General features: G+C 41.4%; 1 protein-coding gene across 1 annotated transcript in view; it reads left to right on the top strand.

Annotated features, from left to right (window-relative positions):
* The window catches only part of SPPL3 (signal peptide peptidase like 3), a 100,155-nt gene that overhangs the window by 59,928 nt on the left and 22,382 nt on the right, over positions 1–17,845 (top strand). Inside the window, exon 2 of the mRNA XM_069558205.1 lies at positions 6,772–6,849. Coding sequence (XP_069414306.1) covers positions 6,772–6,849 — 78 coding nt within the window. The remainder of the gene's footprint in view (positions 1–6,771; positions 6,850–17,845) is intronic.

Genomic DNA, 17,845 nt, shown 5'->3' with positions numbered 1-17,845 from the left:
TTACTTGAAGAATAAATAGTAGAGAAACTGTGGAGTTACTCACACTTCAGTGTGTGGCTGACAGTTTCTCACAAATGAATAAAGTGAGCCTGTCACTTCAAGGGGGGAAAAAGTTATTTTTGCCAGTGATAAAATTTGCATGAAAATAGACATTTTGGAAATTTTGCCCCCATTAGCATTAGCCTCAAGAGTGAAATTAACAAATGAGGTTTTTCAGATATTGTGTAATGAAATGTGACAACATCTGGAGGAGCTACATGACTTAGTGACCAGTGTGTGATGTTACAGAATCACCCATGGATAAAAGAACCACTTGATAGCATAGTCCATGAGGTTTTAATGTAATCGTTTTTTTGTTTTTGTTTTTTAATTCACAGACAAGGTTTCAGATTTCACGTTTCAGGTAACCTGTAAGAAATGATGACTTGCTGAATTTTAGGGTAGTATCAAAGAAGAATATCCTTAGTTATCTGAAAAGATTATTCCAATGTTCTTCCCTTTTCCAGCTGCCCATCTATGTGAGGCCAGATTTTCCCTCCCTTAAAGTTCAACTAAAGTAACATACAGCAACAGATTGAATGCAGAAGCAATTATGAGAATCTGGCTGACTTCTACTTAAGTCAGACATTAAAGAGGTTTATGAAAACGTAAAAGGATGCCCCTCATCTAAGTCTTTTGTTCTGGAAAATGTTATATTTCCTTGAGAAATGTAATTTATGTGCTCGTGTTGTAATGGTTTTATTATATTTAAATGAATTAGTAAATAAACATTTAAAACTTTTCTCACTTTTAATTTCTAGTGGCATAAATATCAGTAGATATAACCTATAGAAACAGAAGTTCTCAGGGTCCTTAATTTTACGAGTGTAGATGGTCTCAAGACCAAAAAATTGGCCAAGTGCTGTTCTCAGTCAGTGTGCAGGGTTGGAATAGTAGTGACTTGGTTTGTTGGGTGCACAAGAATGCTTTCATTGTATAGCTGGAAGGCTGACACAGGACACGTTATAGAACAGTACACTCTGTGTCTCGGTTTGGCATGATTTTTAGCAGGATATGTGTCTAAGCACTTGCTGGTAAAGCAGCTAGAAATAGATGCTTGACTGTAGAGCAGCTACTAAAATCCAGTATGGGTCTAAAAATCTTAGGTTGTGGAATATAACCTTACATATGCGAGAACTTTCTGGTAGTTCTTTGTCTTTGTCTGTTAAGGCTTGGGGGAATGCAGTTAAAGAATTAATGGTTTTTGTAATAACCATATAAAATATTGCAGCTCAACAGCGGACCTATACTCCTACCTCATTTGGCCAAATCTTTGAGTCTGTGTTTAGTACGTTCGGCTAACCTGATTTCAGTGTGTCTCAAATGCATGTATTTAGTTTCTGTTTGCATTTCTGTAAGAATTGCTTTTACTTCAGAGTGTAGAGCAATTCCTGTCTTTAATGTCAGTCCAGAGTCCCTGGAAACAGACACCTTACCTTGTTGGAGGGCCTGAGAAACGATACATGCCTGTTGATGCTTGGGTGGAGTCTGAAGTATAGGATAGGCTGTAAAGTAAGGTAGACCACTGGGCTTCCATTTTAATTCATGTTCTGTATTTTATAATACTTTCTGTTAAAGGCTTTTTGTAAAACTGCCATAGTGGTAGATTGAGTTGAAAGTATATGAAATTTCAAATAACACTGTGAAATAAATCATAACTTCTAATTATGTAAAATTTGGTACAGTTTGCAAAGTTGTTAAAAGTTTCTTAAAGTTTTATTATAAATTATGCCATGAACTATATTACAAGTCAGCTTTAACCAGATTTCCTTAGTACAGATTTATTTGGAAAATAAAATGGTCCAGTATAGAAGAAAGCATTAAATGAAACCATGCATTTAGCTCTCTAGTGGGTAGTGTGCAGGGCCAGGAAATGGAGATGAGAACTGGTAGTGCTCATCAGCCTCTTCATAAGATATTTTGCACATGGCCAGGACTTCACCTTGAAAAGTAGATTGTGAAGAACATCAGTGACTCAGTATAGTTAGTCACGCAGAGCAGAGCACAGAGGATCTGTGGAGGAGGGAAGGCTGGTTTAACAAAACTTCAACCCAGACTTATAGAAGTCTTTAAGTGATGTCTCTGGAGAGTCTGTATTGATTTGACAGTTGTAGCAAGGAAACAATAGTATCAGACTTAAGATGTGGAGTTTGGCATTAGGGAATGACAGTATGCTTCAGAATGTGAAGGGTACGAAAAAGTCAAGTCATCCAAGTAAAACACTAACAAAAGTCAAGTCAGGTCCTCCTCCTACACACGCACGCACGCACGCACGCACACGCGCACGCACGCACGCACACACACGCGCGCACACACACACACACACACACGCGCGCGCTCATTTCATGCTTTATAGACCAGGCTTTTAATCATATGAAAACCTACTCAGTCTCACTTTAATTCACTTTGAAATTAATTACATCATAAAAGTAACGCAAATGAAAACCATATTGAAATATGAATCTTCATCTGTTAGATTGGTTAAAAAAATTTCAAAAGTTGGACAACACTCACTGTTGACAAGGCTTTGGAAAACAGAGACGCTGGTCTGTTACTGGTCATAGTGCAAAATGATAAAACCTCTCTGGTGAGCAGCTTGACCATGTTTATCACGCTGCATTTCCTCCACGTTTATCATGCTGCATTTCCTCTTCCATCCCACAACCGTATTCTCAGGAACTTTATTCTCTGTAGATGTGTTATTTCTTGTGTGTGACTGTGAGTATAACTTACAAAGCTCTTTGTAACAGAATTGTAGCAGAATTTTTAGAAACAAAAGGGATTTGCTTTTTGGGGAAAAAAAAAAAAAGTGGTATGTCCACACAGTGGAATACTATGCAGATGTTTAAAGAAAATAAAGTAAAGAGCTCTGTATACTGATACGGGAAGATCTCTAGGCTGGATGGTAAAGGGGGAGGTGGGGGAGTACAGGTGTCTCTTAGTGGGTAAGCTGGTAGCTGGACGGAGGCTAGCAAAGGGGCTGGAGCGGCCATCCGCTGTCCCGCATCTGCATCCCCTTTGCTGACTGAAGTTTTAGGAAATTGTGGGTGCCCACTGTGGGGTGCTGTGGGACAGAACTCACAACCCAGAAGATAAGTGGCTGTATTCATTCACCTCGCATGCTTTTCATTGTCTCACCTTCTCACAGACTGCTGTAAAGAAGAGAAAATCTCCTTTCGTGTGTGTGTGTGGAGGTTTTCAGAAAATAGGCAAAAGCAGAAGAGCATAAGGAACCCCCATATACCTGTCATTCCAGTTTCGATAATTAAAAACAATTTCACCTTAAAAAAAAAACTGTCCTTCCTACCTTTCTTACTCCTGGAATATTTCCAAGCAAGCCTTACATCATCTTAGGACTTCCCTGGTGGCTCAGACGGTAAAGCGTCTGTCTACAATGCGGGAGGCCCAGGTTTGATTCCTGGGTTGGGAAGATCTCCTGGAGAAGGAAATGGCAATCCACTCCAGTACTATTGCCTGGAAAATCCCGTAGACAGAGGCGCTTGGTAGGCTACAGTCCATGGGGTTGCAAAGAGTTGGACATGACTGAGCAACTTCACTTCACTTATATCATTTTACCCAGAGCTACTTCAGCATGTGTCTTTAATAACTAAAGATAAAAAATTTGACAGTATAGGCCACAGTGTCTTATGAAATTTCATTTTATGTCCTGGGTTTTTTTAGAAAGGTAAAAGGAAACTTATCCTTCTCTGTTCATCCAACTTTCCTCTTCACTGGTATAATTTCCAGTTAACATACAAGAAAGGTTGAGTATCTCCTGTCTTTAAAAATAAATTAAGACTTCCCTTACCTTGCATTCATTGCCCTCTAGCTGCTGTCTCCGTTGGAACTGTGCTTTTCAAAAAGCTATCTTCATTTCCTTACCTTTAACTTCTCAGCCAGTTCCAACCTGACACCTGTCCCCACCGCTCACTCCATTAAAACTGTTCTTGCTAAAGTCATCAGTGACTCACACATTAAATAAACCCAGTGACTTGCAGTTTTCATCTTACTTGACATCTCAGCCACCTTCAGCACTCATGACCTCTCCCTCCTAATACAAGCAGTGAACATTGAGTAATTACTGGGTTCAGCTCTGTGTGTGAATTCTCATTTCATTCTTTTTTAAAGCAATTTGTTTTACTAATGTAGAGCTTTGTCTTAATCTTAATTCTGTAAAGTTTTCTTTCTTTCTTTCTTTGGGGCTGCGCAGGGTCCTGGTTGCTGTGTGGGCTTCCTCTGGTTGTGGCACTCAGAGCCTCCTCTGGGCTGCGGTGGGCAGGCGTCTCATTGCAGCGGGCTCTCTTGTTGCAGAGCATGGGCTCTAGGGCACAGGGCTTCATTAGCTGTGCCTCGCAGGGTCTAGAGCGCAGGTTCAGTAGTTGTGGCGCAAGCTTAATTGCTACACAGCATGTGGGATCTTCCTGGGCCAGGGATCGAACCCACATCTCCTGCATTGGCAGGCGGGCTCTTTACCACTGAGCCACCAGGGAAAGCCTCATTTAATCTTTTGACAGCTCTTCGAGGGAGGTGTTGTCATTATTCTCATTTCACAGGTGGGAACTAGCTAAAGCTTAGAGAGGTTACGTAACTGGTCAGCTGCGGGTCAGGGGTAGACCGGTTTTAGGTTCAGGCACCATCTTGTCTCATCCTGCTGCCTCTTTGCAAACACTTCACCTTGCTATTGTGGGTCGTCGTCTTCTTTCTCAATCTTAACATGTTTTCTTTGCAGCTCCTCCTCCTTCCTGATCTTCAGATTTCTGGCTTTTCGGGCATTCATCCCGGGTCCTCCTCTCGTGCAACCGTGGCTTCAGTTTCCATGTGGAGGGTCATGAGCTCCCGGTCTGTGTCCTTAGCGTAGAGTGGCTTCTGGACTCTGGACCCAGAGAGCCAGCTGCTCCTCAGCACATTGGGAACTTCAACTCTGCTGCTCCTGTTCTTGTCGCCTTTTTTGCCAGATGGTACAGCCATCCACCAGCTGCTCAGCAGAAACCTGGGGTCGTCTCAGTTCTCCTGAACGGTCACCAAATCCTGTTTTATTGAGTCTTGTGTCTCTCTCCCTCCTCTACCTCCCTAAGGAAGCCCCCGACCCCCAGTTTGGTAGGCTCCACCTGTTACACATTCTCAGGGTATCCTGTACTTCTCTTCCTCCCCTTTATAACATTTTCAGCAGTTACGTTCACTTGCTTATGTTAGCTTTTTGTTTTCATTCCTTTAGCCCAAACTTTAAGTTCCTTTAGAAAGACGTTAAGAGACAGGACCAAGACAACCTTATTTTTTATTCCATCCCTGGGAGCTGGCAGAGTGCCAGGCACAGGATCATCATTAAGTATTTGATGAATGAAAAGAGGAAAAATTTGTTCTGGGGAAATCCCTAACATGAATGGATACTCAAAAGGGTGAATTTCCGAAGACAGACTTGAAAACATTGGGACTTGCCTGGCAGTCCAGTGGTTAGGACTCCGAGCTTTCACTGCAGGGCGTCCAGCTTTGACTCCTGGTCTGGGAACTAAGATCCTACATGCCACATGGTGTGGCCAAAAAATTTTTTTTTACTTCTGATAGTCAAGCCATAGAAGGGAGCTAAGGAACTGGCAGTAACGCTAAGAGAAATAGGGTATTTATTTTTGTTATGCAGTCGCTGAGTTGTGTCCAACTCTTGTGACACCATGGACTACAGCATGCCAGGCTTCCCTGTCCTTCATTGTCTCCTGGGGTTTGCTCAGATTCGTGTCCTAGGCAGTACTGTTCTTTGCAGCACTGGACTTTACTTTCACCACCAGACACGCACAACTGAGCCTCATTTACGTTTTGGCCCAGCTGCTTCATCCTTTCTGGAGCTATTAGTAATTACCCTCTGCTCTTCCCAGTAGCATATTGGACACCTTCCAACCTGGGGGGCTTATCTTCTGGTGTCATATCTTTTTGCCTTTTCATATAGTTTTGGGGTTCTCTTGGCAAGAATACTGTGGAGTGGGTTGCCATTCCCTCCTCCAGGGGACCACATTTTGTCAGTACTCTTTCCTCTGACCCGTCCATCTTGCGTGGCCCTGCACAGCATGACTCTTAGCTTCACTGAGTTACACAGGCCCCTTCATCACAAGGCTGTGTTCCGTGAAGGGGAGGTTACTTGGGGAAGTGGAAGCTGTGGGGCTTTCGGACTGTCGCCATAATATGGAAAGGAAGGGAAGAGGGTGTCAGGAAAGCTGAAGGAACCGTGCTATGCCTTGAGAGGGTCAGGTATGAAGGGAAGAACAATGACTGTAGTTTTCAACCTGTTGCTTTTAAGAACCTTCTGTGGGATACACATGAAGAGAACCAATAGACAGTTAAAAAAAAAACGAAGCTAGAATCCAGGAGAGACATGAGCTTTACTTTATTACTGAGTGAAATCACTAAGATACTACTGATAATTCACAAGTACAGAGTTGGTAGATATTTTGGTACTTGGGAGTGGAAGCACGTGTGTGTGTTATTACTGAGACAGCAGTTTTGCATTGATACCATTGAACACCCGGTGAAGGCCAGCTAATGAAAACTGTGAATCTGTACATTTACTTTTTATGCTAAACTACCAGTTCTGTGTTTCAATTAATACTTTGTTCATGCTAATTTATACCTTTTTTCCTTCTTAGACAAAAATAAAACTTAGTGGAGTTTCTAGAACTCCATTAGACTGTAGATTCCATGAGTTTGCTGCCATGTGATTAAATTTTTTTTCCCTCTTTTCTCTAGGGCCTATTCCCTGGTGGATTCCAGTCAAGTGTCTACTTTTCTGATTTCCATTCTACTTATAGTCTATGGTAGTTTCAGGTAAGATGCTCTCACAATGGGGTTGATTTCTGTTGGAGGTGGAAGACTCATAGTTCTGGGTGTTGGGACCAGAATTTATTGCTTCTTTGAAGAGAAACATGACTTTGACAAGAATTGAGTTGAACAGGATAATTCTGATATTTATTCTTTGGTTGCCTGTTAAAACACTTCTTGGTTTTGCTTATGGCTTTGGCATTTTAATGCAAATAAGTGAAAACTAATCGCTTAAATTCTGGTTCTGGGGGAAAAATGGTTCACATTAAGTATACTTATTAAGAGAGTTAAGGAGAGAGTCCTTGACAGTGGTTCTGCAGTGTCTCAAAGGGACAGAATGTTCTTCTTAATTAAAAAAAAAAAAAGGCATTGCCGTATGTTGACCGCATATGAAACTGCCAATAGATAGTCCACCTTCTTGACATACACGTGTAATTTTATAAGGTTCAGGCTACTGTTATGAGAATTGTGCACGGTTGCATTTACCAAGTATTCTCTCTGCTGACCTTAGGAATGCTGAGACTGGATCTTCTTGAAGTTCCCATCCTAGCAGACAGCCATAGAAATATAAAGATAAGGAAGCTAGATACTCACTCCCTTCTTCTTTTCTATATTCTTACTTTAGAGAAATCTTAGTGGTTGTATAACCGATAGTTTTGTGGTGTACACATTTAAAAATAAAGGCTGCCTGGGAAATTTTAAATTGAGAACTTGAAAGGGAGCAGCAGTGTTAAAGGAAATAATCAAACTTAAGGGTTTTGAATTACCTAGCACTATATTTGGATTTTAATGAGTACTTGGTAAAATTACAGACTTCCAGGTTTTATGTCAGCATTGAGTAGAACAAGTAAAATACTGTGGATAATCCAATATCAGTTGATAAATGTTTTACTCATGGAGACTTCTGCTGAGAACCCTAGGTTCGTAGCCACCTTAGGAAGCATCAGTCAAGCCAGAGCAGCTTAGAACCTCATCAGCATGATCCTGTATTTTTTGTATCTCTATGCTTTAGACAATTTTTTTTTCTTTTTGAGTATATAATAACATTTCAGAAGTTTTTATAATTAAAAAAAACCCAAAACTTTAGACTCACAATTCTGAAACTCCTTTCATTAGTTCAAGTGACATTTTATTTGGCATGTACTGACATACTGTGTACATTTTTATAGTTTAAATCAGCTGTCCCCAACCTTTTTGGCACCAGGGGCCAGTTTCATAGAGGACAGTTTTCCCACAGACTTTGGCAGAGTGACGGGGCTGAGGGTGGTTTCTGGATGATTCTCATAAGGAGCGTGCAGCCTAGATCATTCACATGCACAGTTCACAGTAAGGTTTGCACTCCTGTGAGAATGCAGTGCCGCCGCTGACCTGGCAGGAGGCGGAGCTCGGGTGGTAATGGGAGTGATGACCCAGTGCAGCCAGAAAACAAACCTTTTCACAGCAGCAGAAACAGAACTGGCAGCGGTCAGTGAGTAAACCTGCTAGAGTGATTTCCTGGGTTCTTGCTTTAATGTAAACAAGGCATAGCTGAATGAAGAACTGACCGATTATTTATTTGGAGGATTGCTTGATGAAAATACAGGGGATTCATTAGAGCACAGCCAGCTGGTGCCCTGTTACTGTTCAGTCAATCAGTCGTGTCCGACTCTTTGCAACCTCATGGACTTCAGCATGCCAAGCTTCCCTGTCCTTCCCCATCTCCTGGAGCTTGCTCAAACTCATGTCTGTCGAGTCGGTGATGCCATCCAACCATCTCATCCTCTGTCATCCCCTTCTCCTCCTGCCTTCAGTCTTTCCCAGAGTCAGGGTCTTTTCCAGTGAGTCAGTTCTTTGCATCAGGTGGCCAAAGTACTGAAGCCTCAGTTTCAGCATCAGTCCTTCTAATGAATATTCAGGACTGATTTCTTTAGAATTGACTGGTTTGATCCCCTTGCAGTCCAAGGGACTCTCCAGATTCTTCTCCAACACCACAGTTAGAAAGCGTCAATTCTTCGGTGCTCGGCCTTCTTTATGGCCCAACTCTCACGTCCATACATGACTACTGGAAAAACCATAGCTTTGATTAGATGGACCTTTGTTGGCAAAGTAATATCTCTGCTTTTTAATATGCTGTCTAGGTTGGTCATAGCTTTTCTTCCAAGGAGCAAGCATCTTTTCATTTCATGGCTGCAGTCACCATCCGCAGTGATTTTGGAGCCCAAGAAAATAAAGTCTGTCACTGTTTCCATTATTTCCCCATCTCTTTGCCATGAAGTGATGGGGCCAGATGCCATGATCTTAGTTTTTTGAATGCTGAGCTTTAAGCCAACTTTTTCACTCCTCTTTCACTTTCATCAAGAGCCTCTTTAGTTCTTCGCTTTCTGCCACTAGGGTGGTGTCATCTGCATATCATACTCATATTTCTCCTGGCAGTCTTGATTCCAGCTTGTGGAATCATCCAGCCCAGCATTTCGCATGATATACTCTGTATATAAGTTATACAGGCAGGGTGACAGTATATAGCCTTGATGTACTCCTTTCCTAATTTGGAGCCAGTCCATTGTTCCATGTCCAGTTCTAACTGTTGCTTCTTGACCTGCATTATAGATTTCTGAGGAGGCAGGTCAGGTGGTCTGGTATTCCCATCTCTTCAAGAATTTTCCACAGTTTGATGTGATCCACACAGTCAAAGGCTTAAGAATACTCAGTGAAGCAGAAGTAAATGTTTTTATGGAATTCTCTTGCTTTTTCTATGATCCGATGGATCTCTGGTTCCTCTACCTTTTCTAAATCTAGCTTGAACATCTGAAAGTTCTCAGTTCATGTACTGTTGAAGCCTAGCTTGGAGAATTTTGAGTTGTTACTTTGCTAGCCTGTGAAATGAGTGCCATTGTGCAGTAGTTTGAACATTCTTTGGCATTGCCTTTCTTGATTGGAATGAAAATTGACCTTTTCCAGTCCTGTGGCCACTGCTGAGTTTTCCAAATTTGCTGGCATCTTGAGTGTAGCGCTTTCACAGTATCATCCTTTAGGATTTGATACAGCTCAGCTGGAATTCCATCACCTCCACTAACTGTTCATAGTGATGCTTCCTAAGGCCCACTTGACTTTGGACTCCAGGATGTCTGACTCTAGGTGAGTGATCACACAGTCGTGTGATCTGGGTCATTAAGATCTTTTTGTATAGTTCTTCTGGGTACCCTAGGGTGCCAAATGTTGCTGACTAGTCTATCTTGCTGTCTCGCTTCTGCTGTTTCTACCAGTTTAGATGCTTCTCAGATGTTGTGAGTGACTTCTCTTTGTTACTCTGAGGGGGTTGTTTAGAGATGTATGATTGTTACTGGCTACTAGAATTTTCTTTGGTTAGACATTGACTTTATTAAAGAAACCTGATGAAGAAAATAGCTAATGTTTTACTGAGCATTTATGTTCCACGTACAGTGGTAAATGCTTTACCTAAAGTATCATTTAATCTTTATATCAATTCAGCAGAATAAATACTGTTATTCCCATTTTATAAATGAGGAAACTAGGGCCCAGAAATGTTACGTAGCTCACCCAAGTAATAAGTGATGAAGCTGGGATTTAAACTCAGGCAGTACTCTACTGCTGGCTGGCTATTGAGAACAATAACGTTTCATTTGTGAAGCAAATAAATTCTTCTCAGAAGAAATGAGAAGTTTCTTAAAAACCCTTTTTTGTGATTTTTTTTTTTTTCTTCAGTAGGGTTCTCCGACCATAAGAATCACCTGGGGAAGGTTGTTCTGTAGGCTTAGGATGGGAGCCCTGTACTCTAGCCTCATTCAGGTGACCTGCACACTGGATAAACTCTTGCTGTTATTGCGCATTGTTGGCGCTTCATTGCAGGTGGCACTTTATGGACCTACTCATTGATATGTTTTTAACCTTTTACAAATCTGTTGAAGCTCTCCTGAAGTTCTCAGAGTCTCCTTTTTTTGCTAAGTCAAAAACATTTCCTCTCATTCTTCATCCTTGCTCAGCCTTGATGGTTTTATCACCACTTCTTCCTGCAGATTCCTCCTCCCGTGGCCTCCCCTTTCATGCTGCCTTCCATATAGCACTTGCACAAGAAATGCCTCTTGAATTTGATTAGCCCTATCCCTATTGTCTCTCCCGATGCCCAGCCAAATGTTCTTACCTCCTCTGATTTAGGACCATAAAAAATACATTATTTGCTCATTTAAATAATACATTTTATTTAAAGCTCTGAAGACATGGAGAAAATCATAAAACACAGGATGAAAGGTTTGTGCGCTGTACTGGTTATTTTCCCCCAGGCTTTCACATTTCTAAGTACAGAGGGGAGAACTGTGGCAAATAAAACTAGATTTTAAAACCCAAAACAAATCCTCAATCTAAGAGCCCTTACGTTTGCCATGCCTTGGCTGAGCTCTGCTTGCTAGACTTCCTGTTTTAACTAAAGATGACACCTGATATCCTTAATCTTTCCAGCTGCTTAGGGGGAGAAAATAGCATAATTACTCATGTAATAAGTATTTCCCCACAGCCTTTGACAAACCAACAGGAAAACATTAATGGAGGGGCAGGGAAGGTGAAAGAGACCACTCAGATGGGCATAGGAACCTAGAAATCACAGTGTGAGATGGTTTAGAATATTTTAGGCAGCTTATTACTGTGAAGACACTTGAGTTCTGTCCCCACGGGAATCACAGACAAAAAAAAGAACAGCAGGCTTGAAGTAGATCTAAAAGGAAATCAAAAGGAAGATATACTTTATAATTGATAAAAAGGTAATACATAAATATAATACAGATGTATCTCTTTATGTTTATGTAAAGTTACTATATAAAGGAATAATGGAACTTTTATAGAGTACTGTCTTTTTTCAAGGCAAGCACCGCCCCGTGCTTTCTTTAATTTTGAGGGTAGTTTATTTGCTTATACCCAAACCTTCTCTAGGAAGACAGTGCAGAGATGATAAAGAATGTACTTTATATGATTTTTTTTGACCTTCATACCAAATGCATGTAACTGTAAAGTTAGAGCGGGTTAACCAAAATAAGTCTTATTATGGTTCACAGACCAACTCACCATGAGCTATGGCCACCCAAGATGGACAGGTCATGGTGGAGAGTTCTGACAAAACATGGTCCACTGGAGAGGGGAATGGCAAACCCCTTCAGTATTCTTGCCTTGAAAACCCCATGAACATTATGAAAAGGCAAAAAGATAGGACACTGAAAGATAAACTCCCTAGGTCAGTAGGTGCCCAATATGCTACTGGAGATCAGTGGAGAAATAACTCCAGAAAGAACGAAGAGAGGGAGCCAAAGCAAAAACAACACCCAGCTGTGGATGTGACTGGTGATGGAAGTAAAGTCCAATGCTGTGAAGAGCAATATTGTATAGGAACCTGGAATGTTAGGTCCATGAATCAAGGCAAATTGGAAGTGGTCAAACAGGAGATGTCAAGAGTGAACATCAACATTTGAGGAATCAGTGAACTAAAATGGACTGGAATGGGTGAATTTAACTCAGATGGCCATTATATCTACTACTGTGGGCAAGAATCCCTTAGAAGAAATGGAGTAGCCATCATAGTCAACAGAAGAGCCTGAAATGCAGTGCTTGGATACAATCTCAAAAACCACAGAATGATCTCTGTTCGTTTACAGGGCAAACCATTCAGTATCACAGTAATCCAAGTCTGTGCCCCAACCAGTAATGCTGAAGAAGCTGAAGTTGAATGGTTCTATGTAGATTTACAAGACCTTCTGGAACTAACACCCAGAAAAGATATCCTTTTCATATATTATAGGGGGCTGGAATGCAAAAGGAAGAAGTCAAAAGATACTTGGAGTAACAAGCAAGTTTGGCCTTGGGAGTACAAAATGAAGCAGGGCAAAGGCTAACAGAGTTTTAGAATGCACTGGTCATAGCAAACATCCTCTTCTGACAACACAAGACAAGACTCTACACATGGACATCACCAGATGGTCAACACCAAAATCAGATTGTTTGCAGCCAAAGATGGAGAAGCTCTATTCAGTCAACAAAAACAAGACCGGGAGCTGACTGTGGCTCAGATCATGAACTCCTTATTGCAGAATTCAGACTTAACTTGAAGAAAGTAGGGAAAACCACTAGACCATTCAGGTATGACCTAAATCAAATCCCTTATGATTATATAGTGAAAGTGACAAACAGATTCAAGGGATTAGATCTGATAGAGTGCCTGAAGAACTATAGACAGGGGTTCGTGACATTGTACAGGACGCAGGGGTCAAGACCATCCCCAAGAAAAAGAAATGCAGAAAGGCAAAATGGTTGTCTGAGGAGGCCTTACAAATAGCTGAGAAGACGAGAGAAGCAAAAGGCAAAGGAGAAGAGGAACGATATACCCATTTGAATGCAGAGTTCCAGAGAATAGCAAGGAGAGATAAGAAAGCCTTCCTCAGTGATCAGTGCAAAGAAAAAGAGGAAAACAATAGAATGGGAAACACTAGTGATCTCTCTTCAAGAAAATTAGAGATACCAAGGGAACATTTCATGCAAAGATGGGCACAATAAAGGACAGAAATATCATTCTACTATCAAGAAGAGGTGGTAAGAATACACAGAAGAGCTATACAAAAACGATCTTAATGACCCAAATAATCTCAATGGTGTGATCACTCACCTAGAGGCAGACATCCTGGAGTCCCAAAGTCAAGTGGGCCTTCGGAAGCATCGCTTCGAACAAAGCTAGTGGAGGTGATAGAATTCCAGCTGAGCTATTTCGAATCCTAAAAGATGATGCTGTGAAAGTGCTGCACTCAATATGCCAGCAAATTTGGAAAACTGAGCAGCAGCCACAGGATTGGAAAAGGTCAGTTTTCATTCCAGTCCCAAAGAAAGGCAATGCCAAAGAGTGCTCAAACTACCGCACAACTGCACTCATCTCACACACTAGCAAAGTAATGCTCAAAATTCTCCAAGCCAGGCTTCAACAGTACATGAACCGTTAACTTTCAGATGTTGAAGCTGGATTTAGAAAAGGTAGAGGAACCAGAGATCAAATTGCCAACATCCATTGGATCACAGAAAAAGAGAGTTCCAGAAAAACATCTGCTTTATTGACTACGTCAAAGCCTTTGACTGTGTGGATCACAACAAACTGGAAATTCTGAAAGAGATCGGAATACCAGAGCACCTGACCTGCCTCCTGCGAAATCTGTATGCAGGTCGAGAAGCAACAGTTAGAACTGGACATGGAACAACAAACTGGTTCCAAATAGGGAAAGTTGTACATCAAGGTTGGATATGTCACCTTGCTTATTTAACTCATAGGCAGAGCACATCATGCAAAATGCTGGACTGGATTAAGCACAAGCAGGAATCAAGATTGCTGGGAGAAATATCAATAACCTCAGATATGCAGGTGATACCACCCTTATGGCAGAAAGCGAAGAAGAACTAAAGGGCCCCTTGAGTGAAAGAGGAGAGTGAAAAAGTTGGCTTAAAGCTCAACATTCAGAAAACTAAGATCATGGCATCCAGTCCCATCACTTCATGGCAAATAGATGGGGAAACAGTGTCAGACTTTATTTTTGGGGGCTCCAAAATCACTGCAGATGGTGACTGCAGCCATGAAATTAAAAAACATTTGCTCCTTGGAAGAAAAGTTATGATCATAGACAGCATATTAAAAAGCAGAGACATTACTTTGCCAACAAAGGTCCGTCTAGTCAAAGCTGTGGTTTTTCCAGTGGTTGTGTATGGGTGTGACACTGGGACTGTAAAAAGAAAGCTGAGTGCCGAAGAATTGATGCTTCTGAACTGTGGTGCTGGAGAGGACTCTGGAGAGTCCCGCGGACTGCAGAGAGACCAAACCAGTCAATCCTAAAGGAAATGAGTGAGTCCTGCATGTTCATTGGAAGGACTGATGCTGAAGCTGAAGCTCTAATACATTGGCCACCTGATGCGAAGAACTGACTCATTGGAAAAGACCCTGATGCTGGGAAAGATTAAAGGCGGGAGAAGGAGACAACAGAGGATGAGATGGTTGGATGGCATCACCGACTCAATGGGCGTGAGTTTGAGTAAGCTCCGGGAGTTGGTGATGGACAGGGAAGCCAGACGTGCTGCAGTCCGTGGGGCTGCAAAGAGTTGGACACGGCTGAGTGACTGAACACATGTCATGATGTATTTATCACGCACTGATGTGTGATGTGTTTATCTTTTGAATTGTTCTTTTGCCATCTCATATCCTGTCCTACCTTAAGAAAACATTTACAGAAATCTGAATTTATCGGATAGTGTGGGGAATGGTTATGTACATTGTAATACATATGGACAAGTTCCTCGCTATATATAACAGCCTCATCAGTTCCTTTTTCAAGGTTCCCTTTATAGAAACCACTCTAATTTTTCTGGGAACACACATTTAGCTTACAGCAAAGTTCCACCATATAGTGTTTACCGTGACCAAGTGAATGCTCCCTTTCATTGTGTTTCCTTCCAATATTAGAATGATCAAAAAACATGGTATTCTTAAAGTACTAAAATAAAAAATTCCATTTTGCCTTTCTTCTCCAGTATTCATAATTGTATTCCATTATCAGAATTCAAACAGGTGAACAAGTATAACTTTTCAGTAAATGTGTTCTCAGCTCCCTTTTGCTTCCTGCAATTGTCAATTGTTTATTTTCACTCTGCCCTGTTCAAAAGTATTTCAGACCATTAAGTTTTACAAGCTGTGATGAGATAAGGTAACTTAAAATGGGGCCAAAGAAAAGGTATGGGTGGAGACAAAGTAGAGCCAAAAATAAGTCTAAAAATGCATACCATAGTGGCCAGCACCCCTCCTGGTGGTCCACAGACACACAGTAAGCTTTCTAGCAGCTAACTTTCAGAAGAAAGAAAGAAATTTAAAACTTTACAATGTCCTGAATAAAAGAACCAAATTGTGCAGGTGAATTGCAGTTATTCTTGCTTTTAAGATCAGACATAGGTTTATCCCAAAGATCCTCAGAAAGAGGATGCAACGTTGTATTTCATAGCACTTCATAACCAACATTGTTTGTTTGTTGACTGAATTATAGTACTCTTCAATATAACCTGGTGGCATTTCATGAAATTAGATTTCAGCAAAAGCAGTTTTGCCGAAATTGAGGAGACACAACCGGTAGCAGAAAATTGTGGTCTAGATTGCTAGCTTACTGTGATCTAATGTTACATTTTATAATATCTAGAGAAATCAATGGGTTATTAGTTCTTCAACTGATTATTCCTGAATATTGATCTCTTGTTAAACGTGGGTAGTGGTCCAGACATGTACTGTATGGCTGGCTGAATATAGGCCTCTTTGTCTTAACAGTTCTCACGGCATATTTGCATTTCTATCACAACCTAGGAACCTAAAACGGCCTAACTATAAGCCCATATTTCCCCTTGTCCCAAGCAAGCAGTGGAAGTTCTTGTGGGCCCAGGACTTTCCCAGGAAATCCCCTGTAATTCAATCTGGTACCTAAAGATACTAAAAGTTGATTTCCTAAGTTCTATTCTTTACAGCTGAATCAGTTTTAGCCTGAAAAAACATTTAGAGCAAATATCACTAGATATCCACCTCCACCCCAATAAAACCTTAGTAAAGCACTCAGAGAATGTTAAACTACTTCCTGATGTAGTATTTGAATCAAACTACTGGGTTGGCAAAAAATTTGTTAGAGTCTTTCCATAAGATGTTATGGGAAAACCCAGATGAACTTCTTGGCTAACCCAATACATCAAAGTGACCCAAAAATGCACAGTGGGATTTGTACTTGTGTATCAGCTTAAATTTGGAGAATGTTGATCAAATGTCATTCTTTCTGTCACTGTTTATCTGGCAGACTCAGTTGTTGGTTATATCCCACCCAGTTCAAGATCACTTGGAGAAGGCAGTGGCAACCCACTCCGGTACTTTTGCCTGGGAAATCCCGTGGACGGAGGAGCCTGGTAGGCTACAGTCCATGGGGTCGCGAAGAGTCAGACACGACTGAGCGACTTCACTTTCACTTTTCACTTTCATGCACTGGAGAAGGAAATGGCAACCCACTCCACTATTCTTGCCTGAAGAATCCCGGGGACAGGAGCCTGGTGGGCTGCAGTCTGTGGGGTCACACAGAGTCAGACACGACTGACGTGACTTAGCAGCAGCAGTTCAAGATCAAAACTATCATCTGCCTGTAAAAGGTTGCTTTTCTTACTGCTTGTCTCTAATAAGGCAGGAATTGAGCCAAAAATGGTATCAGATCGAGTTAACTCAAGGAGAAGTATTCTTGGCTTTTTTTAATAGTTTTTAAAATTAATTTTTGGGTGCTGGGTCTTCATTGCTTTGCGAGGGCTTTCTCTTGTTGCAGCAAGCGGGGGCTACCATTTATTGCTGTGTGCTGGCTTCTCGTTACAGTGGCTTTTCCTTGGAGCACAGGTCCTAGGGTGCATGGGCTCAGTAGTGGCGGCTCCTGGGCTCTAGGGCACCGGCTCAGTAGTTGTGGCACACGGGCTTAGTTGCTCCTTGGCGTGTGGGACCTTCCCGGTCCAGGAATTGAACTCGTGTCTCCTGCATTGGCGGGTGGATTCTTATCCATTGTGCCACCAGGAAGTCCCCCCCCCCCTTTTTTTTTTAATGAAAAGGAGTTGTATGTATTGATGTGGAAATATATCCTTGGTGTATTATTGAATGAATATTAATTTGTGAAATGACAGCTGTGTAGTGTGGTTAACCATTACTGGACCCCAGTCACAGTAGCCTGGGATCTGTTAATCCTAGGTCCGTGGACCTTGTTTTAGAAAGCTGGAATACATGTATCTTCATGTTTGAGCAAATATATGGATCCTCACAGCCTCATTTAGCCAGACTTCTGTTTTGTGTAATAGTGACCCATGATAATGTTTGACAGGGCAAGGCCAAAAAAAAGAGAAAAATTGACTACAGTGATAAATACAAAAGATTTTTTCCCCTTATTTAAAATTCCTTATAAAAGATAATGGATTATATAAACAATAATAATATAACATG

This window comes from Ovis canadensis, chromosome 17 (genome assembly GCF_042477335.2).
Source record: "Ovis canadensis isolate MfBH-ARS-UI-01 breed Bighorn chromosome 17, ARS-UI_OviCan_v2, whole genome shotgun sequence".
Taxonomy (NCBI): domain Eukaryota; kingdom Metazoa; phylum Chordata; class Mammalia; order Artiodactyla; family Bovidae; genus Ovis; species Ovis canadensis.
This window is presented reverse-complemented; position numbering and strand designations above follow the sequence as displayed.